This window comes from Zalophus californianus, chromosome 10 (genome assembly GCF_009762305.2).
Source record: "Zalophus californianus isolate mZalCal1 chromosome 10, mZalCal1.pri.v2, whole genome shotgun sequence".
NCBI classification, from domain to species: Eukaryota; Metazoa; Chordata; class Mammalia; order Carnivora; family Otariidae; genus Zalophus; species Zalophus californianus.
Genome location: NC_045604.1, coordinates 106,702,300 through 106,724,293, shown reverse-complemented (window position 1 = coordinate 106,724,293; position 21,994 = coordinate 106,702,300). Strand labels below are relative to the sequence as shown.

The 21,994-nt window shown below is 47.6% G+C and overlaps 3 protein-coding genes and 1 long non-coding RNA gene across 8 annotated transcripts in view; 2 read left to right on the top strand and 2 right to left on the bottom strand.

Annotated features, from left to right (window-relative positions):
* The window catches only part of ZCWPW1 (zinc finger CW-type and PWWP domain containing 1), a 32,407-nt gene extending 20,356 nt beyond the window's left edge, over positions 1 to 12,051 (bottom strand). Inside the window, exons 1-9 of one of the 4 annotated variants that reach the window (XM_027612485.2) lie at positions 11,621 to 12,051; positions 11,351 to 11,369; positions 9,268 to 9,344; positions 5,405 to 5,463; positions 4,546 to 4,769; positions 3,986 to 4,064; positions 3,047 to 3,131; positions 2,596 to 2,753; positions 2,270 to 2,392 (exon numbers count right to left, since the gene is read on the bottom strand). In XM_027612485.2, coding sequence (XP_027468286.1) covers positions 2,270 to 2,392; positions 2,596 to 2,753; positions 3,047 to 3,131; positions 3,986 to 4,064; positions 4,546 to 4,769; positions 5,405 to 5,432 — 697 coding nt within the window. In that variant the 5' untranslated portion in view covers positions 5,433 to 5,463; positions 9,268 to 9,344; positions 11,351 to 11,369; positions 11,621 to 12,051. Of the gene's footprint in view, positions 1 to 2,269; positions 2,393 to 2,595; positions 2,754 to 3,046; positions 3,132 to 3,985; positions 4,065 to 4,545; positions 4,770 to 5,404; positions 5,464 to 9,267; positions 9,348 to 11,350; positions 11,579 to 11,620 lie in introns of those variants that run through there. The other 3 variants (XM_027612484.2, XM_027612483.2, XM_027612481.2) reach the window with 3 other exon arrangements.
* Positions 12,052 to 12,178: 127 nt separating this feature from the next.
* Positions 12,179 to 17,498, top strand: MEPCE (methylphosphate capping enzyme). The gene is made up of 4 exons (XM_027612479.2): positions 12,179 to 15,010; positions 16,242 to 16,460; positions 16,639 to 16,765; positions 16,894 to 17,498. Exons 1-4 carry the CDS (start codon positions 13,307 to 13,309, stop codon positions 16,944 to 16,946), a joined length of 2,103 nt encoding a protein of 700 aa, XP_027468280.1. The 5' UTR covers positions 12,179 to 13,306; the 3' UTR covers positions 16,947 to 17,498.
* Positions 17,499 to 18,517: 1,019 nt separating this feature from the next.
* PPP1R35 (protein phosphatase 1 regulatory subunit 35) lies at positions 18,518 to 19,713 on the bottom strand. 2 transcript variants are annotated; one of them, XM_027612314.1, is made up of 4 exons: positions 19,399 to 19,713; positions 19,066 to 19,318; positions 18,850 to 18,986; positions 18,518 to 18,765 (listed from the first exon to the last, which is right to left on the bottom strand). In XM_027612314.1, exons 1-4 carry the CDS (start codon positions 19,615 to 19,617, stop codon positions 18,592 to 18,594), a joined length of 783 nt encoding a protein of 260 aa, XP_027468115.1. In that variant the 5' UTR covers positions 19,618 to 19,713; the 3' UTR covers positions 18,518 to 18,591. The 2 variants fall into 2 exon arrangements, with proteins under 2 accessions (XP_027468115.1, XP_027468114.1); XM_027612313.1 differs by having other exon boundaries at positions 18,518 to 18,986.
* LOC113932842 lies at positions 19,262 to 20,931 on the top strand. The gene is made up of 3 exons (XR_003523145.2): positions 19,262 to 19,339; positions 20,563 to 20,685; positions 20,768 to 20,931. It is a non-coding gene; the product is annotated as an uncharacterized LOC113932842 (long non-coding RNA).
* The last annotated feature ends 1,063 nt before the right edge of the window (positions 20,932 to 21,994 follow it).

Sequence of the window (21,994 nt, the reverse complement as noted above, 5' to 3'; positions counted from 1 at the left end):
CCTTTGCTCCCATGCTACACTTTCTCCTGAGGCGACCTCGCCCATTCCTACAGGTTCGAGACCCATCTCCACACCGACCACACACAGATGAATAATACTTCTAGCTTTTGTTCTGAGCTCCAGATTCCTACAGGCACCTCGCTCTTTGACATCACCATTTGGATGTCTCACAAAGATCTCAAACCTAACAGGCCCAAACCCAAATGCTTGATTTTACCCCACAATGTGTTCTTCTTCCACTTTTCCCCACCTTCTCTCATGTAACTGCTCAAGCCAGAAACCAATCATCTTTAACATATTCTCGTCTCTCTCTCTCTCTCACACAATATCCAATTCGCTACCAAGTTTTGACAAGTTTACCTCTAAAACATATCTTAAAACCATCCACTTGTTTCTACTTTCATCCTCCTCCTCCAAGCCACCAAAGTATCTAATCCTAGGACTCACTTGTCTACTCTTGTCCCTACATACTTCATTCGCCAATTAATCACCAAAGGGAGTCTCTTAAAATACTAATTTGATGACATCATTCCCCTGGTGAAGACTCACCGGTGGCTTCACACTGCACTGAGGATAAAATCCTCACTTTGTACCTCCCTCCAGAGCCACTTTCCTGCCTTGCCTCTCCTTGCTCTCCAAACTCCAATCACACTGACTTCCTCTTAATACGCAGCATATGCCAAACTGCACTCTCCCTAAACTCCTTCTCCTACTCCCTGCTTCTCCTTCAGATTTCAGCTTAACAGCCATCTCCTTACAGCTGCATTCCCTGACTGGCCCAATCTTGATTAGGTCTCCCTTATTTCCTGTGATGACACTCCATTCTTTTCCCTCACTTCATACAAATGGATTGTATTTATCGGATACCGCCCTTTCTCCTTCCTACTCCAGGAGGACCCGCCTGTCCCTGGCAACTGGAAGAAACAGGAAGAGCAGTCCATTTATAGCCAGAGGCTTACACATTCACGACAATTACAATTTGACTCAATGAGCGCTGCCTAAGGAGTGATTTCCATTTCCCAGTGAAAATCCAATCCTTGCCTTAATACCGAGAGGTGCAGGAGATGGAACACCGCCACCCAGACCACCCAATTGCCCAAATGAGACTTACACCTCCGGCTCCTTATGTTACCATGTCATCATAACACAAGAAGCAGTTTATTGCCTTGGACTATCCTGTGTGATACCTAGAGTTTTCTTTTTCTTTTTAAGATTTTTAATTAATTAATTAATTAATTTGACAGAAGGAGAGAGCGAGAGCAAGCACACAAGCAGGGGGAGTGAGAGAGGGAGAAGCAGGCTTCCAGCTGAGCAGGGAGCCCGATGCGGGGCTCGATCCCAGGACCCCGGGGTCATGACCCGAGCCAAAGGCAGATGCCCAACTACCGAGCCACGAAGGTGCCCCTGCCTAGATTTTTCTTTTCTTTCTTTTTTTTCTTTTTAAACATCTTCTGAGAGCAGGTTACCTTTTTTTTTTTTTAAGATTTTATTTATTTATTCGACAGAGACAGAGACAGCGAGAGAGGGAACACAAGCAGGGGGAGTGGGGGAGGGAGAAACAGGCTTCCCACAGAGCAGAGAGCCCAATGCAGGGCTCAATCCCAGGACCCCGGGATCATGACCTGAGCCAAAGGCAGACTCCCAACAACTGAGCCACCCAGGTGTCCCTCCTCTTTACTTTTAAAATAAAATTCAAAAAAATTTTTTTAATTAAATTAAATTAAAATTCCTTAGCCTGACATGTAAGGCCCTTGCATGCTTCTAGCCTTATCTCCCCCTATAACCTCCTACCCCCACATACACCCAAAAGCTACAACCATTAGCTCTCCTCCATAACTTTGCCAATAAATATCACTCTGACCCCCAACCCCACCTCGGTTCACCTGACTAAATTATACTTCTGACATATGGCTCAAACCGTATCTTTTCTTGGAAACTTTTCCAGATCTACTCCCAACTTGCAGCTTTCTTGTTTGCCTTCCTCACAAGCCCGCTTCCCTTCCAACAGGCATATATTAATTTCTTCTGAATTTATTCAGCACCTCCTAAAACTGCTGGTATATAGTAAGCACCCAACAACTATGGATTATACGCTGAATAAATGAATTAATGAATTCTTTCTCTTCCACAGCATATCCCTGACAAATAACTATGAGAGATAAATTACAGTCTTTGCAGAATTTCCTCCAGCAACCTGACCCTTGCCTCTCTCCATCTCTATCTTCAATTTTCAAGCCCAGGTAAGTTTTCCAAACCATGCTGAACTCACTAAAACCACCGTCTTCTCCTTTTTGTTGGTTTCTGGTCTGAGAATCATCTTGAACTGTTTTTTTCAGCTGGTTTTTCTGTCTCTGCTCATGTCCACTTTGGGCCTTTTCCATTTTCTCATTTTCTGGGAAGACAAAACAAAACATTGTAGGGGAGGGAGATGAAGAGAATGTAGATAGTAAGGGCCAGTGAAAGAAGGAAGAAGAATCATAGCCTAAGAGTTTCAAGCCTTGGGCTGAAGATTCTCTGCCTGCCCACTGTCCCATTCCCTAATTCTGTGCCATAGGTACTTGAGCCAGATGTGAAAGTATATCTGACTGTACTTACGAGCTCTCTTCTTTCCTTTGATTAGGGAAGGTCTACTGAATTTCTTCTGAGAGGGTGCAGGATCTGGCTGGCCTGGCTTAGATGTCTTTCTCACAGAGGTTACTCCAGCTTCCTCAGTGGCTGAAATCTCTAGAATATGAGGTACCATTACCCTCTCTCTGAAAATAATATTTTTTTCTTTAATGAAAAGGCAAGAAGGAGGAATTTATCATACCCTCCTTTTGAAAAACACCCAAGGGCAAAAGTCAGGATGATAGAAGAATCCTAGGCTCTCTAAGCCCTCCTGAGGCCATTTTATCCATCTACTTGCCTATTTTTCCCAATTCAAACAGTTATCTTTCCTGAGCTGAGAGAAATCCACAGAGATATGAGAACGACTAGATAGACAGATAACCATTTACCGATGCTAAGTCCACCCTGTGATCAACTTGCCTCACTGGGATAAACTTACCCATCAGCATCATCATTATCAGTAGAAGAAATTCCTCGTTCCTTGTCTAATTGGGTGCATCTTATGGGCTGGGCACAGGAAGTCTCTGCAAAATCAAGGCTAGATCCCATCTCTCCCAAAACAAAATACTATATGCAGAGAAGCAATTAAGAAAATACTGATTCGATTATTTCCAAATGGCAGCCTTCCTTTAAAATGTCTTCCACCTGTTGTCTGGAAGAGCCCACCTTTGGAGTTTTGTCATATCACAGAACTTCAAGTCTTCAAATTCTCAGAAAAAAACTACAAATCTGTATCTTTCGGCAAGCCTTTCCAGATTGATCTGCCTTATTCCAGGATGGTCAGGTAATGTCAATTTTATTTTGCGTACATACCAGAAATTTTACGCCACTGTGTTTTATATCATTTGTTCCTGATACTTTCTCTAAGAACAGAAGTACACCTAAGAATAGCTAAAAATGTCAAACTATTCCCCTTCTCCTCAGGACATATGGTGAAGTCCTCAGGGCCTGTACTATAGAGTTCTTTATTCCAAAAGTCAAATCCCTGAACATAATGTTAAAACAGTATTGGAAACAGGAATGTACAAGGGTAGATGGAAACTACGTTCTTGGAACCCGAGAAATACAATTTATCTTTTCTAAGTAGATTGTACACATGTAAAAATGAATTTAAGTTACATTTTAAAAAACAATCTGAGACTGTATTTTTATTCTGAAGTCAATGTAACTCACTTTTCTAAAAGCCTGTACCCCCTGTCTAAAGTGGTTTAGTTATAGTCCTGTTGGTAGAAGATGAACTATTCAAACATATTTCAAAGTCCATCTAGTATTTCCTTCCTTAGGAAACTGGAAGGAAGGAGAACAGATGTCAACTTACTCTACCCCTCAGATAACAGTTTGTCTAACCGAAATCTTCTTCTCTCCCTATAAGCCATACCCAAGCACTCCTGGAGGGACTTCTGTAGCACAATCTGGACAATCTCCTCAAATTCTGCATTGGTGAGACTTGCTCTTTCCTACAGAGACAAGGGCAGAAGAGGAAAACCACTCATCTATCCCGGGGTCTCTGGGTGGCTCGGTTGGTTGGGCGACTGCCTTCAGCTCAGGTCATGATCCTGGAGTCCCGGGATCGAGTCCCGCATCGGGCTCCCTGCTCGGCAGGGAGTCTGCTTCTCCCTCGGACCCTCCTCCCTCTCATGCTCTCTATCTCATTCTCTCTCTCAAATAAATAAAATATTACAAAAAAAATTTAAAAAATAAAAATAAAAAATAAAGTCTCTGACCACATCTACTCTCACCTCCATCCCACCTCAACCCCTACCCAGCCGCGATTTCCAGCTAAAGGCTTTCATCAAGATTTTTTGTTTTACCTCTTTGAGAAGAAAATAGAAGCCCCAAGAAAGGAATAAAAACTGAAAGTTCCCCGACATAAAAGATCGTTTAGACTGGGTATCTAGGAGAAACTGTCCCACTAGAACCCGTCAATGAGCCTGATACCTTTTCTTTCTTCTCTGCTTGCTTGTCTTGAGGCTTTCCTTTATTCTCCAGGCCACTGCTTGGACCATTTCCTGTGGTTGCTTTCTCTTCCTTCTTCTCTGACCTGGCCTTTGGGGAACTGATCCCCAGGGTCTCCTCCTTGGGTGAGTTAGGGCTATAGCACATCAAGCTATGCAATTTTTGTGCAGGTGGGGCAAAGGTTTTCTTTGGCCACTTCCCATATTCTGAAAGAAATTTGATTATCCAATGGAATTTATGAAACACAGAGTCTAGCACAGAAAGCATTTGCACTGCCCATTGACTGGGGATATCAGAATTATCGAGAGAGAGCTTTTTAACAAAATCAGATTACTAGGCCTCTCCTCTCCCACCCCACCCCACCCCCTGAGATTCAGATGAAATAGTTGGGAGTGAGGCCTAGGAATCTGTCATTTTACAAGGCCATCTAGATTATTCTGATGGAGTTTAGGAACTACTGAGTAGTTCAAAGGTGACAGATGTGAACATGCAGGAAGATGAGTAATTCAAATGGAAATTTTTAAAATTTGCTCATCTTAACTTTAAACAAAATTTTATGGCAAGTTAGAAAAATTGCGGGGGGGGAAGAAAACAAACTAGTACAATGAAAATTACACTGATCCTCACAGGTATAAGTAATATCTTTTTCTTCTCAGCTTCCACAACACTTCATGCCTCTCTGGTGGCATTTACCACATTCAAACTTGTGTTATAGATGTTAAAATATATATGGACTGAGCTTCCCTTTGGTGGCAAGGGCATCGAAATGACCAAGGACTGAGAAAGAAGGGAAAACTGAGAGAAACGTACAAAATGTGAACCTCCTTCACTCTTGACTCACCTTCTTTACTCTGCAATGTTGTCATCATTCAGCTCAGAAGCTACACTTTCTTTGTGCCTCTGTTAGAAAAAAGAAAGTAACTGCTAGAACTCCGATTGAACATGATTTTAAACTTTCTTCTCTCTCTGTCTTCTTGGGCTCAGGATCTTTTGCCTGGAACTCCTGAACTACATTTTTGGCCCTCTGGACTACACTTCTACCTCCTCAGCAGCGTCAGTCGCATACCAGGGGATAATGAGAGTTACTGTTTTAAAGATAAGCAACAATCCTCAGTGTTTTAAGTGCCTAGAGTCCTGTCCAACATAAGGCAGGCACTAGTCAATAGTGGAAGTGGTAGTGGTAGCAATGCGTTAAAAAAAAAAAAAAATTCACTGAATAAATTTTGAAGATATTATTGGCTTTATTCAATGATTCATGAATTGGGCAGCATCTGATCTAGTGGGTACAAAGAAACTCAGAGGAGCTGTACGAAATGAAAGACTTGTACTGGCAGGAGGAGCAGGAACAAGGAAGGTACACTAGGCAAAAAAGCGAATTAGCTATCCCAAGTTTACTTTCCTGTAGGAGATGGTAGGGGTCTCTTAGGCAGATTACCTAACTAGTGCTGATCAGGTGATTCCTGATGGGCTGTAAACTAAGATTCTATTTCTGGGAGAGCCAAAACTTTAAGTCTTGTTTTGGTGACATGGGGCTTAATAGAAGCAACTGCATTTTGGGCCTCCTGTCTTGTTGTTAACAGATGGAAGCATCAGTAGTTGTAGTAGGAACAGTCCTGGGAGTTAAAAAGTAAGAGTTTTCAGGGTGCCTGTGTGGCTCAGTCAGCGTCTGCCTTCGGCTCAGGTCATGATCCCAGGGTCCTGGGATCGAGCCCCTCATCGGGCTCCCTGCTTGGCGGGAAGCCTGCTTCCCCGTCTCCCACTCCCCCTGCTTGTGTTCCCTCTCTTGCTGTGTCTCTCTGTGAAATAAATAAATAAAATCTTTTAAAAAAAAAAGTAACAGTTTTCTTCAGAAGGATAAACTCATCTCACAAGGTTCTCCTAAATACTTAAGACACAAATAATCTGGCAATTCTCTGACCTAATTCAGAGGTCCCTCTGCCTAGAGAACCCCCCTTTTTAACATCACCATGATCTTTATCTTCCCTTTACTTAGATCTTCTAGTCCAATAAATTTTCCAATGTGCTGGATTCTAGCAATCTCTCTCTATTCGTGGCTCAAAAATATTTGGTAGAACCGGCAGAGGTCCCCAGGGAAGCTAGCAATAGGAATCTAATACCTTCACTCTATATCTTATAGCTATCTACTCGCAGATGTTCTATACTACATCAGTGTGCTTCATTATCATTACCAAAATCGTGACTAATAATAATAGATGACACTTATTGAGCACCAGCTATATTCTTTACCCTTTACATATGTCTTCTCATTTAATTCTCAGAGTAAATCTTTGAGATCGTACTTTTTTATACTTGGAGAAATTGAGGATTAGAGGGATTCAAACATAATAGGTAATTGATAGATGATAATTCAGGATTTGAAAGTCTGCACTAATTAACTGTGGCATGGTATATCCCAATAGTCTAATTCAGTGCTTCAAACCCATTTTAATATCACAGCACACATAGAAAGCATATATTAAAAAGACACGCTGAAATACACAGAAAATTGTATTTCCCGGTATTCTGGATTAAAAGGATCAGGCTTTTCACAGCCATAGACGACTGAAGGGTGGGAGTAGGGGGACCTCCAGCCACATCAAAGGCTGAAGAGATTAGTATCTGCACACAGCTATAAGCCATTTGCCGCCTAGCAGAGTGCCAAGGCTCATCTTGTGACGTTGCAATAATTTGTACATTTTTTTCCAATTTGCTTTCCACTATCGATACTATTTCTACTCTGCAATTAGAAGAAAAATGCCCTGGTTTTTTTTTTTAATTTTTTTTAAAGATTTTATTTATTTATTTGAGAGAGAGAGAGAGACAGAGAGAGCATGAGAGGGGGGAGGGTCAGAGGGAGAAGCAGACTCCCCGCCAAGCAGGAAGCCTGATGCGGGACTGGATCCCGGGACTCCAGGATCATGACCTGAGCCGAAGGCAGACGCTTAACCATCTGAGCCACCCAGGCGCCCGAAAAATGCCCTGGTTTTATCAGCTTAAACTTCTTAAAACCCTTCTACCCAGTTTTCTTTAGGCTCAACACATGTAAGCCATTCTTATTTTTATAACAAGCATTGTAGCTCTGGGAGGGTCTACAGAGGTCATAAAGTGCCAGCTCCCTTTTTTACAGATGAAAAAAATATATACAAAACGCAATTAAGTGATTTGCCCAAAGCCTCAGTGTTAATACATGGTAGAGCCAAGATGAACCCAGGCCTTTTGCCTCTAAATTCTACTAATAACACACCTATTCTGCTCAATGATCTTATTTCTGGCTGTTGGTTTTGAGTAATTTGAAGGCCCTGGAACTGAAACTCAATCTTCCAACTATGTCATCTCCCACTATAAAGAGACTCAAAAGCAGCATAAAATGGATCTTATATATAAGATATATACACATCCCTTTAAAGGATTTGAAAATTTTAGACCCTCAAATGACCAAACTATAGTGAACATTCAGTTGCTCAGGGTATAGAGTTCCTCCCTCTAGATCCTAAGATGAATTCAAAAGGTATTGGGGTTGCACCAAAAACTAATGATGTAATATATGGTGATTAACATAACAATAAAAAAATTAAAAAAAAAAAGGTATTGGGGGCTTGACTTAGTGTGTGTACAACATGGCTAAGTGTATTTTCAAATTATCTTTTGGTATTTTTCTGTTCCTTGTATTACTTCTATAAATGTGAATAATTCAGGTGTGCAGTTCTGCAGCAACTACTTTTCCTCTGTATTAAGGAGCACATTTCCTCACTATTTCCATCTTAACTCATCACCACCAACCCCTAAGTCGATTGACTCTGGGAAAAAAGGCAAGTGGGTAACTGGGGGAGAAACACAGCAGCAACTTGGTCTTCTTTATGATAATTCTAAATAGAAGCCAGAAACTGAATAAAATTAGGCTGCAAAATGAATATTAATTTGACCACAAATGACAAACACTTCTCTCAGATTCCAGAATTCCAAAAAAGATCATGAAAAGTCCCTATGAAGGTAATATAAATTACAAAGTGAGCTATACTAAATGGGGAAAGCAAAACGAAAATTAGTCTATTTGAGACGACAATATTTGATTTTTTAAAATGTGCATCTACATAATATGGTTGTTTATCCATAAACTATCTCTGGAAGAATACACAATAAACTGACAAAAGTGAGTCTCTAGGAAATAGAACTGGGTGGCTGGGGGTGGAAAAGAGCTTTTTACTGTACCCCCTTGCATATCTCTAGCATTTTTCTTTAAATTTTTTTATTGTTATGTTAATCACCATACATCATTAGTTTTTGATGTAGTGTTCTATGATTCATTGTTTGTGTATAACACCCAGTGCTCCACGCAGAACGTGCCCTCTTTAATACCCATCACCAGGCCAACCCATCCCCCCACCCGCATATCTCTAGCATTTTATAACCTGCCGATGTTACCACATCAAAAGTGATTTTTTTATTCCAAATTCTTTAAATAAAATAGAGTGTTTTGATCCACCTAAAAATGGAAAATTTTCCAGCATTTAGGTTCAAATCATTACCTAAACCTATACTGACCTCTCTAGGCCAAAGTATGTTACTGGCGCCCCAACCAACTGGATAAAATTGTGGATCATTGTTAATAAGATACAGTAAATTTATTAGCAGCATTATATAATAATTCCCCTTAATCTACAGTGTGTTTGATGAAGAACATTACTTTTAAAGAAAATATCTAACCTGATCAATAGAGAAGGGAAAGCCAAGAAGTCACTCTGACAACTCAAGTCTCTGCTCCTCTGTTTCAGATGAATTTTCTTCTTCCACAATAAGAAATATTAAAATGTAGTGCAGAGAGAGAGAAAACTTTTTAAAACCAGAAAGTTAATAAATACACAAAATACCACCAACTTTCATCTGACCAGCTACTAAATAACCAAGGGTTCTGGAGACAGGAATAACATATGAAGGTTTTTTTTGTTTTGTTTCTGCTTTTACCTCAGATGAGAGAAGGGGGAAAATCCAATAAAGTTTTAAGTATGAAGGTAAAGGAAAATTGCACTATCAGATCCTACCCACTCAACATAAGTAAGAAAGGTGAAAAGGGGAAAAAGAACTTGGAAATAACGAATGAAGGGAACTAAGGGAAGGTGAATGAGGTGTTCCAAAAAAGAGTAAGTTTTCTTTCACTTAGAACACTAAAGGTCATCACAGTGATTTTAAAATGAAATCATCTCCTTCAGCAGTTCTCGAAGTGTGATCCAAAGACCCCTGGGGGTCCCCTCCCCTTTCCAACTACATATCCATGTTAGGCTGGATTTTCTCATATACTTCAACCAAAACAAGCAATCATAACAGATTGAATTCAGAAACAGATAAAAATCTAGCTGTCTTCTATTAAGCCAGATATGAAAGAGACTTGCAAAAATGTAAAACACCACCATTCTTCACACTAAATTTCTTTCATTTAGGAAAATGTTTTTCATAAAAATATTTATACCAACATAATTAATTATATTATTTTAAAATTAAATACTTTGTGTTCTCATTTCAAGTTCTAATATGTTAATACCAATAGATATAAAAGATACATAGCTATAAACCAATCTTTAGAATCCTTCATAACTTTTAAGAGTATAGAAGGGTTCTGAGACCAGTAAGCTTGAGAACTGCTCTAGCTAAATAACAATTCAGTCATGTCAATATTTTTCAAAAACCATTAACCTTCCTCCCCCCATTTAGAATGTGTTCACAAATTTCTCTCTCCTAACTATCCAACTATTCCCTCTTTATATTGTTCCTGGAATCCTTGGTCTAAGAGAATACAAGTAAACCCTTTAGAATTGTCCTCAAGACACACAGTCTGCACAGGCTCCACGAGCGTGGAACAGGTTATTTAAAATCTCCTTTAAGCTGGAGCCTGATTTCCTTTTGGCATCAATGTCTAACGGCATGTGGACTCCTGCTTATTTTCATGCCTTCATTAATAACCATAGTGGGTTTTTTTTTCCTCAGCCAGCATAAATTCACAAGAAAGACGGTAAAAACAAGATTCCAGCTACCTTTACTAACCACACCTAACAAGACATTTACTGTGGTAACTTGCCTGAACTAAACCTTCTACAGAATCCTATCAATAAATGAACGGAGGCTTATTCGTTCAGAGGGCTTCTTAGCACCAAAACGCTGGTTTTCTTTCGTGAGCGCTGATTTCATTCTCACTCTTGCTATCTGCCAGCTGCAACACTTCCACAGGTGCCCGTTACCGACCTCTAACTCGACTTTGTGTGTTGCTTTCACTTAAAGCAGCACATTCCTATGAACTCCCAGATCCCTGCACCATTTCCCCTCACAAGGTCCCAAGGTCTGGAACAGTAAAAGTCCTAATTTCGCCTTTCAAACCAGAGGGAAGAATTTCTGGGGATCCGCATTTTCCCGCTCTCTTCCCTCACCAATTTGCTCTTAAGGACGGCAATTAAGATCGAAGGTACCAGAGCCAAAAAGTCCTTGACTCCCCTCAGTGGACAGAACAATGGCTTGCTAGCCTCCCTTTCACCTCAGGAACCCCCGCCATAATTTCCCCTCAGCTGCCTGCCCGCATCCCCACCCCCGGTGGAGGCACCAGCATCCTCATTCCCTCTCAGCCCGTCGTTGCCCGCCAGAATATTGGGTGACTTTTGTTTGTTGCGGGTAGGTTTGCGGTAGAGATTCTAAGGAGGGATGAGAGTTGGTTGAGCTCCTGAAGAGAAAACTCCTCAGGGGACGGGTGCGATGATTTGCAGCGCCTAGCACTTTCATCTGCAACCAGAAAAGAGCCAGCTACCTTCTGGAACAAGGAGAACCTAAAGGCAAGGAGCAGAATGAGCCACTGCAGCAATTCTGCAAACCCCTCCAACCGCGACCCAGTTTTCCCGCCACCAAGAAAAGGCGTGAGGACTCGCACTAGCTTCGCTGCCACCCCAGCGGTATGCGTCCAGGACTGAAACGCATGCGCAGTTGAAGCTGCTTCTGCGTTTGCGCAACTGTTACTTCCGCCATAGTCCACTCGAATGCCCCGTAAAACTACAAATCCCATAACCCTTAGTGGCCTCACTTTTTTAGGCGGCAGGAGCAGCGCCTGATCGTTCATGAAGCACATCTTTCTTTTACTAACTTTTCTTTCTACCCCAGACTGCCTTTTCCTTCTCCTTTTCGTTTCCTGATTCCTATTCTTCCTTTTAGTTTCCTTCACGCCCTGTCTTGATATTTTAGTTGAGACTATCCGCAACGCCACTCTCGCCTCTCCCGCCTTCTTCTCTGCCACAGGACCCACTCCCCAAGCTCTGTTGGCAGGGAGAACGGGCCACCTTAGCACCCTGTGGAAAGGGCGCCGAATAGCTTCTTCCCCATTGGCCGAGGCAGGGGGCCCAAGGCCGAACCCTCTTCCCCGCCCACACTCGTTTTTATATAAGGCTGCGTGAAGCCAGCGTGTGTTTGGGAAGGCCTGCGTGCGAGGTGGCGGTGGTGGTAGTGAATGTACTGCTATTGGTGGCTGTGGTGGGCGTCGGGTCGCAGTCCGCGGGCTGGGGGCTCGCGCGCAGGCGTCGGGTGGTGGGAGGAGGTGTTGGTGCTAGGGTTGTGGGTGTGGAGTCGGAGAGGAGGGCGTGGTGTCCCCAGGTGATCGCGAATGGGGTAAGGCGGAGGAGCGAGAGAACGACTCGGCCATTTCGGGGGAAGAGGAAGTTGGACAAGATCGGCTGTTTTAGTGCCTTTTTTTTTTTCAGTTCAGCAGAGACTATTTCCCTGGGGGGTGAGTTACAATGACTTATTGTATTTTACTGAGAACAGTTCGTAGGAAAACTGTCTGTACGCTCCTCTCCTTCCCTTCCTCTACTTTTAGGTTCACCCTCCGTTCCCTCGGAAGCCTTTCTAAGTAGGGGGGGTAATGGGGAGGAAGGCGACCAAATTATGAATAATTCATGAGGTCCGCCCCATTCTTTGGACACGCCCCCTCCAAGTCGTGCTGACGCACGTTGCGTGTACCAAATCTGAGGAAGCGACGTAACAGTCCCCGCCCCTAGGGTGGAGGGCGGGGCGTTAGCTCCAGCACGTGCTGTATCTACCCGCGCAAGCCTAAAAGGGTGTGCGCAGGCGCTGCCCGCTAGGGGGAGGAAGGAGGCGGGGTAGGGAGGTTGCTGGGTTTAGAGCCGGGCGGAGACCGCTGAGACTCATTCCTCAGGAACAAGGGTCGGGTGTCAAGGAGACCTTTTCACACCAGCTCCCCGTCCCCCGCCTACGGTGGGTGGGATCGCGCGGCAGAGACAAAGGATATCAGTAGGGACGGACAGAGCTGCGAAGGGAAGTAGGGTGTCAGTTTGGGGTGGTGGGCTTTTTGGGGGGGCTGAGGTGGGCTATATTTAAACTCCCGGAGCCGTTAAGTTGGTTCGTACTCATGCGCGCGCAACCAGGGTGGTGGCGGAGTGCGCATGCGTGATTCAGGGGCGAGAGGAACGCGCTCTAGCAGTGCGCGCTCGCGGCGAAGCGGTAGTGGTGGAGGAGAAAGAGGTCGGCGCACGCGCGGTTGATTCCTCGAGTTCGGTTCTCGCGGGCATCTTGTTTTGGTCTCGCGGGCGAGTGGGGCGCGCTTCGGGGGAGGTGCTTGGGCGCGAGACTAGGCGAGAAGAGCAGAGCTGCGCGCGCACTCGGGGAAGGGGGGGAAGGGAGCGGGCTCTAGGGAGGGGGGTTAAGCCCCCAGGCACCCCCCTCGTTGCCCTCGACTGGGACGGAATAAGGGGAGGAAATGATCGAGATGGCGGCGGAGAAGGAGCCGTTTCTGGTGCCGGCCCCGCCGCCGCCGCTCAAAGATGAGTCGGGCGGAGGGGGCGGCCCCACGGTGCAACCGCACCGAGAGGCCGCCTCCGGGGAGCTCTGCGGCGGGACGCAGCGTGGGCCGGGCCCGCGCGCACACTCGGCGGGGGCCCCGGCTTCTGGGGCTGGCAAGGAGAACCCTGGGGCTACATCCACTCGGGGAGGCCAGTCGCAGCAGCAACGAGGGGGCGGCCCCCAGGCGCAGTCGCATGGGGAGGCGCGCTTGTCGGATCCCCACGGGCGAGCAGCTCCCCCTGACGTGGGGGAGGAGCGACGGGGAGGGGGCGGAACAGAACTGGGCCCCCCTGCCCCTCCTCGACCCCGAAATGGGTATCAGCCCCACCGGCCCCCTGGGGGAGGCGGGGGCAAGAGGAGAAATAGTTGTAACGTAGGGGGGGGTGGTGGAGGCTTCAAACATCCGGCCTTCAAGAGACGCAGGCGGGTTAATTCGGACTGTGATTCTGTGTTACCCTCCAATTTTCTCCTGGGGGGCAATATCTTTGATCCACTGAACCTGAATAGTCTCCTGGATGAGGAAGTGAGCCGCGCACTCAATGCAGAGACCCCTAAGTCGTCTCCACTTCCGGCCAAGGGGCGAGATCCAGTGGAAATCCTCATCCCCAAAGATATTACTGACCCGCTCAGTCTCAATACTTGCACTGATGAGGCCCAGGTAGTTCTTGCATCGCCACTCAAGACTGGTCGGAAGCGGCATAGACACCGGGGACAGCACCACCAGCAGCAGCAGCAGGCAACTGGAGGGAATGATAGCCACTCTGTGCTCCCCCCAGCCCCCCTCACTCCCTCACTCCATGGGGAGGGCACCACACAGCAGCAGCGGCATAGGGGCCAGAACCGGGATGCCCCCCAGCCCTATGAACTCAACACAGCCATCAACTGCAGGGATGAGGTCGTGTCTCCCCTTCCATCTGCCCTACAGGGTCCCTCAGGCTCCCTTTCAGCCCCTCCAGCTGCCTCAGTTACCTCTGCACCCCCGTCTTCCTCCTCACGACATCGCAAACGTCGCAGGACTTCCAGCAAGTCAGAGGCAGGGGCTAGGGGTGGAGGCCAGGGTCCCAAGGAAAAGGGCCGAGGGAGTGGGGGAGGCCGCCACCACCACCACCACCACCACCACCACCATCACCACCACCACCACCTCCACCCATTACCTGCAGCAGGCTTCAAAAAGCAACAGCTCAAGTTCCAGTATGGGAATTATTGCAAGTACTATGGTTACCGCAATCCTTCCTGTGAGGATGGGCGCCTTCGAGTGTTGAAGCCTGAGTGGTTTCGGGGTCGGGACGTCCTAGATCTGGGCTGCAATGTGGGCCATCTGACCCTGAGCATTGCCTGTAAGTGGGGTCCATCCCGCATGGTGGGCCTGGATATCGATTCCCGGCTCATCCACTCAGCCCGCCAAAATATTCGACACTACCTGTCTGAGGAGCTGCGTCTGCCATCCCAGACTTCTGAGGGGGACCCAGGAGCAGAGAGTGAGGAAGGGACTGTAACCGTCCGAAAGAGAAGCTGCTTCCCAGCCTCACTGACAGCCAGCCGGGGCCCCATTGCTGCACCCCAAGTGCCCTTGGATGGAGCAGACACATCAGTCTTCCCCAACAATGTTGTCTTCGTCACGGTAAGAGGGTCCGAAGTCTCTTGGGATAGGGGCCAGGTGTGAAGATGAGATTAAATGGGAACAAGACCCAGGAAAGTTAAGACCCAGAGGGATTTCTGCATGCACTCTTTGCTAGAAGCAGATCCTCAAGGGTCTGAATCTCTGAGTGACTCTGCTGAGTGTCTCCCTTTCTATAACCTGGAAAGGTGGGGGCTTTCACCTGGGCTCCTTTGTCGTGACTACTGGCCCCAAGATGGGGCTGGACTCCTTTTGCCCTGCTCCCGGCCTGGACTGTAATCCAGACTAGTCCACCTTCCCTTACTGCTGCTGCTCACTCGGAGACTTGATCCAGATGGAAAGTTGTCCTCCAGCGCACTGAATGGAGGTGCACGAAAGGATAGGTGTCAGACACGGAATGCCTTGGGGTGGGAGCAGGATTTAGGGTAGTGCCTAATATTTTGATAGGGACTTCAATCCAGAGTTGGTTGAAGAATGTTGGTGGTCAGAACCCCAGGTGGCTTGGTCAACCTCATGTTGACCCTAGATAGTGGGATGGGGAAGAGTCAGAGTCCTCTGCAAGAGGGGAGGGTATTGTGTCTTCAGAGTGTCTGTCCCCTGACTGCACATAGCTCTCCATAGAACACTCCGGTTTGGCCATCCGCAGGAACAGTTGGTGGTGGCGGGTTGGGTTAAGCCTGCAAGAATGCAGGCTTTGCAGAAGATGTTGATGAGCTTATCATCTAGAAAAGGTTTTCTAAGGGCTGGGGCTCTTTTCTTCTCCCTGAGAAAGGAAATAGGCCTGGAACTTTGCCAGCCCCAACTCCAGGGAAGGAACCACAGGTTGGTTCCCTTTCAAACCTGGGTTAGGTCCCTCTGCGTAACATTGAGTTACTCAGCTTAATGTTTGTGGGGTGGGAATAAGTACTGGATGGGGTCTTGGGAGAACCCTTGTTCTTTGAAATTTTGGAGACCTCTTGGGTGCTTTGCTCAATTTAAAATTATCCACGCTCCCTTTTTATGTTTGGCTTACCACCAACAGAAAGCAGGGGCAGGAGGTTGTAAAGCAAGAAAATGAGAGTCAAGAGGGCACCATTTGGGAGTTAGTCTGACAAGTGTCAGAGAAGGTTGTGGCTGAGGGCTAAGGTAAGGCTATAGGACTTTCTGTCTTAGAGGCTGCAGAGCAGGTTTGGGGGGGGGGGGGCATGGTTCTTTTTATTGCCTCTGTTGACCTTGCCCCCAATTCTTGCTTCAGGGTAACTATGTGCTGGATCGAGATGAGCTGGTGGAGGCCCAAACACCCGAGTATGATGTGGTGCTCTGCCTCAGCCTCACCAAGTGGGTGCATCTGAACTGGGGAGATGAGGGGCTAAAGCGCATGTTTCGCCGGATCTATCGGCATCTACATCCTGGGGGCATCCTGGTCCTAGAGCCCCAACCTTGGTCATCCTATGGCAAGAGAAAGACTCTCACGGTGAGTTGGGATTCGGGTGGATATTGGGATATCCTTCCTTTAGTTGGGGCAAGAAAGGCCTCAAGGAAACAGAAAGAGAAGTACTTTCTGAACAAGGTGAATAGTTCCCCTAGATGTTCATCATTCTACACCAGGAGAGAACCAGCAAGCTGAAGTGGTTCCCTGCCCTTCTCCCTAGGAAACAATCTATAAGAACTACTATCGAATCCAGCTGAGGCCAGAGCAGTTCAGTTCCTACCTGACATCCCCAGAGGTGGGCTTCTCCAGCTATGAGCTTGTGGCTACACCCCACAACACCTCCAGAGGTAAGGTTGGCTGGCTTGGGAGAGGATGGGGGGCCACGGATGGTGAGGTGGGTCTTGGCAGAGAGGATGCAGATCCTGTAGAGTCTTGAAGTCCCGCCAGCCCTACTGATTGCACACTCTCTCCCCAGGCTTCCAGCGTTCTGTGTACCTGTTCCACAAGGCCCGTTCCCCCAGCCACTAAGTGGCCCCCTGAACAGAAAGTGTGAAGAAGCTGCCCACTGCTCTTAAGGACCTGGGGGGAAAGGAAAGTATCCCAAGATCTTTCCTTTTTGGCTCCAAAAAAGAGTTTTCTTTCATGGATCTGCAGAGAACGCTTTTCCTATGTTGCTGCCCCAGCCTCCTCCCTACACCTCTGGCACCCTAAGCAGCAAGCCCAGCTGTGCTGGAGTTACCAACATCTTCCTCTCTCCCCCAGCTCACTGGGCTGGATGGCATGGACTGTTTGCTGACCTCTGTTCTCCTCTGGTGTGGGGTGGCGGGTATCAAGTTCTCTAGCCTCTTCCTCCTGTTCTCCAAAGGAGATTTCCATTTCTCCTCAGCCCTTGTCCCTAGCTGCATCTCAGCGACCACAGATAAATGGTGGACTGAGGGTTAAGAGGGGGAAGTTTGGCAGGGAGGCATGCAGGTACTGTGAAAATCCTTCCCTCTGCTGACCCCCACTGGGAGAGGGGGTTGGGTTTGGAATGTAAGAACAGCACAATAAATTTGATGTTTTAGGGCAGTGGCCCCCACACTTGTGTCTGGCACTTTGTAGCTAATGGGGAAGGGATGGTGCCTCCCATTACAACCTGTGCTTCCTCTGCCCAAACGAGTCTCAAAAAGAGGACAGATTTTTCAGTGGTTGGGAAGACTGAGTATTGAATGCTAGTCAAATCTACACACAACTAAACAATCAGGAAGGAGGGATACAATGTAAATTTTTATGTGAAACTTGAAGCAAAGAGTCCATCTCCCCTCCCCCCTCCAAAAAACCCACTGACAATTATTTTGCGGGAGCTTTGGACAGAAGGCTAACTCTGGAAGAACTAACAGTGGAGCTGAAGTGGAGCTAGGAAAAGGCACTACTAATCAGACCACCCACCCACCTTTTTTGTGATGTGCAACTGGATGAATAGGCAATTAACAAGAAACTCTTCAGCAGCTCAAGTGTTCCTGGAACTTTGCACTTGATCTTAGCCAAAAGGCCCAGAAGCCATATGGTGTTCCTGGAACTTTGAATATTCATTCAACAAATATTAAGCACTCTTGGATCTGGTGTAAACAAGATGGGCATGGCCCCTAGAGGTAAAAGCAAGAAAGTAATTTCAATAACTGGGTGCAAATAGCCAGCTGCCTTGCAGGGTCCTTGAGCCAGGTAATTAGGGAAGGACTCCCTGAAGTTTAACAGACTGAGACCCACCCACATGTTAAAGTGATCAGAAATAAGTAGTGCAGGGGCACCTGAGTGGCTCAGTGGGTTGAGCATCAGACTCTTGGGAGTCCTGCTTCTGACTTGGCGCTGAGCGTGGAACCTGCTTGCGATGCTCTCCTTCTGCCCCCTCCCATCTCCCCCTACCCCTCACGCATGCTTTCATTATTAAAAAAAGTGCAAAGAAACGACGTGGACCTATGAACAAAGGGGAAGGGGTGGGACAGTGTTCTCAACTTGCCATCACTACCAAGTTCCAAAAAGGCCAAAAACTTGACTTCCAGACAGCTTTCATCCTGAGGCCTGACCCCATTTTAAGGCTCCCAAGAAGAGTCCCATTTGTTAGCAAAAACCACTTTATTCTGAAAAATAGTTTTAACACAAAAATATTAATTAGCAATCCAGGGAGCCTCCACGTCTACACTTCCCATCGCCTCAGTGTCCGGTGCATGAGGAAGGTATCCTCTGAAGGGCGGGGCCGGAGTTGAAGACGGAGAGGAGGCAGACCGTCCAGGGTCAGGTGTGGAGACTCATAAAATAATGTTTCTGGGTCACAAAGGATGGTCATGTCTGGCCCTGACCCAGGTGGCTCCTGTTGGGAATTGGAGCCCAAAGCCAAGGTCACACTCGGGAAAGGGAAGGGGGCACGACACAGAAACAAGCCCAGGTCCCTCACCTTTGGGGGCGGGGCTCGGGCCTGCGGTGGCAGGAGCGCCAATTTCTCCCTCAGCGCAGCGTTGAGAACCTGTTCCTCGGGCACCTGCAGGCTCACCAGGTCTCGGAAGAGCCGCTTGGAGCGCGGCACGTTCAGCCCTGAGACCGCAGTAGGGAGTGGGGGTGAGCGGCGCCTCTCATCCCCACTCCCGCGCCCCGCCGGCCGTCTCTCTCTCACCCTCGGCCACGCTCTCCTCCAGGCCGCAGCGGGTCTGGAACGACTTTCTCAGCTGTTCCTCCACGGCCTTCGCGGCATCGAACTGGCTGCCGGCTGCAGCCCGCGCCGCCTGCAACTCGAGGCTCAAAGCCAGGCTGCTCTGCTGCGCGGGCGCCCCCAGGGCCTGCGGTGCCGCGGCCTTCTCGCTAGATGCTGCGGCGGCCCGCGGCGGTTCGGAACGCACGGGGGAGAGCGGCGCCAAGCGAAAGCGGACCTAGGAGCAGAGAACGGGACGGTAAATTGGCGGGCACGGGCTTGTCTGCGGGCTGGCGGCCAGGCCTTCCCCCAGCTCACCTGCCGCCCCTTACGGGCCCCGCCCCGCCGGTCCGCCCGCCCCTTCCGCTGGCCGGGACGCTCGGGGGTCTCGGACCGCGAGCTCAAGCTCAGGTCCAGGCCAGGCTCGGGCACTGGGGCTCTGGGCTCCGGGGCGCGGGGTTCTGGGGGTGGCCCGGGGGCCGCCAATGCCCCCTCCCCTCCGACCGATTCCAGCTCGACCTCCCTACAGCCCATCATCTTGGTGTGGCTGCCGGGGTGCAAGGTCTCTAGAGGCCAGGGGTCACGGGACACGAAATCGCCACCCCGCCCCCTCAACCGCCCCTCCCGGATGCCGCTACCGGAAACCGCTTGCCCCTACCCAATGGGGCGGGAAGACCAGCCCCCGCTCCATCCCATTGGCGCTACTAAGCGTCATTTCCGTTGCTCGGCTGCCTGTCTCCCGCAGGCCCCCGCCTGCAAAGCCTCGGCCCCGCCCCTAGGCCGGAGTTTCGGAACCGCCTCCCGCGGAAGCCCTACGGGTCCTCACGAGGACCATTTCTCCTTCGGAAAGCTGGTTGTGGCGTCTGTGTCCTGCAGAGTCTTTACCTGACTTCTGCTCGAGTCCAGAGTGTGTCTGTCAGCCCCTTCTGTCGGGGTGCCAAATAGACAGCTTTAGGTCAGGAGGCCCCGCATTGGCCCTCCCTCGTCAGCGCCTCCGCAGCATCTCCTGGCGTTCCTCGGAACTTGGACCAGTTTCCCAGTATGACTGAGGGCGGGGCTCGCCGAGCCCAGCCCCGGGCCCCTTCCCGGGACTCTGGGCGTTCGTGGTTGCCCAGGGGCTAACTGCCTCGTTCCGCCTTAGGGCCTTTTGTGACTTTTCCCCCTTCGAGGGCTCCCTACAGTATTCGTCTCTGTAAAAATACGTATCTGTATGTTGAATACAGTTTTTAAAAAGAAAGTCTCGGTGGATTTATCCTGGACTTCTAGACTACAGGGCAGGAGACTGGATCGCTTGTCCGTTCCCTGTGTTCCTTGGGGCAGGTCCTCTCAGTTCTGTGAGCCTCTGTTTCTTCTTGTGCAAAATGTGCTAAGTCGGGCGCATGACTCTTGAGGCTCTCTCCAAAAGGGGTTAATATTCAGTCAACAGGCACGTTTGGGTACCACTTTGCAGTTTGATAGTTTTCTCGTGCTTTATCTTACCAGAAACTGCTGTGGAAGATCAGGTGGAATGCATAGCTGCCCGCATTTTACACACAGAAAATGTTCCCGAGGATCTCTGGGGTGAAACACTCTGCAGGCTTTCCTGCTGAAGAGAGGAAAAAGAAAGTATGAAAATTCCCTCTACTATTCATTTGTGAGAGTAGAGAGATACAAATGTAAATACTTGCGGGTTTTTCTTTTTTTTTAGGTGGAAGTATAATTCAAAAACTTTTCATGGTTACTGACGTTGAGAAGGCGAGAACAGAATAAAAGGAAAACAGGCTAGACTTTGAATATAGTTTGTTTTGTGTATTTGACTTTGGAAACCTATGTTTTCCATTATTATATGACAAAAATTAATTTTTAAAAATCAGACCCTTGGGCGCCTGGGTGGCTCAGTTGGTTGGGCGACTGCCTTCGGCTCAGGTCATGATCCTGGAGTCCCGGGATCGAGTCTTCTCCCTCTGACCCTCCCTCCTCTCATGTGCTCTCTCTCTCTCTCATTCTCTCTCTCAAATAAATAAATAAATAAAATCTTTAAAAAAAAAAAAATAAAAACCAGACCCTAGGCGCCTGGGTGGCTCAGTCGGTTAAGTGTCTGCCTTCGGCTCAGGTCATGATCCCAGGGTCCTGGGATAGAGTCCAGCATCTGGGTCACTGCTCAACGCAGAGTCTGCTTCTCCCTCTGCCTGCCACGCTCCCTGCTTGTGCTCTCTCTCTGACAAATAAATAAATAAAACCTTAAAAAAAAAAACCTGCCTTAAATTTTAAATTATATTCAGTAGTCATGTTAGGAACCTGTGAAAATGTGTAGGATAAAACATAATTATGTTGATATTATCAGAACTGGAATTTTGGCATAGCTGAAAAGAGTTACATACACAAAATCAATGGTGTTATACAAATTCCCTGTTGTCTTGAATTTAGGCAGTAGCTTACAAACTCTTGGTGTATTTTAGTTTAAATTGAAAAGTATATCCTAATTCTTTTTTTTTTTTAGATTTTATTTATTTATTTGACAGAGAGAGCACAAGCAGGGGGAGTGGCAGGCAGAGGGAAAGGGAGAAGCAGGATCCCCGCTGAGCAGTGAGCCCCATGCTGGACTCAATCCCAGGACCCTGTGATCATGACCTAAGGCAAACAGCCGACTGAGCCACCAAGTGCCCCGAAAAGTATATCCTAATTCTGTCCACTTGAAAGCCCTTCAAACAATGATGGACCCAGTAAGCACCTGTGGTCCCCAGAATGTGGTAGCTAATTCCATTTCCCTGAGCACTTCAAACCCTCTACACATGTTTATAGCAGCTTTATTCATAATAACCAAGAACTGGAAACAACCCAAGTGTCCTTCGCCAGGTAAAGAGTTAAACTATGGTCTATCCATTCCATAGAATACTACTCAGCAATCAAAATGAACAAACTATTGATATATGAC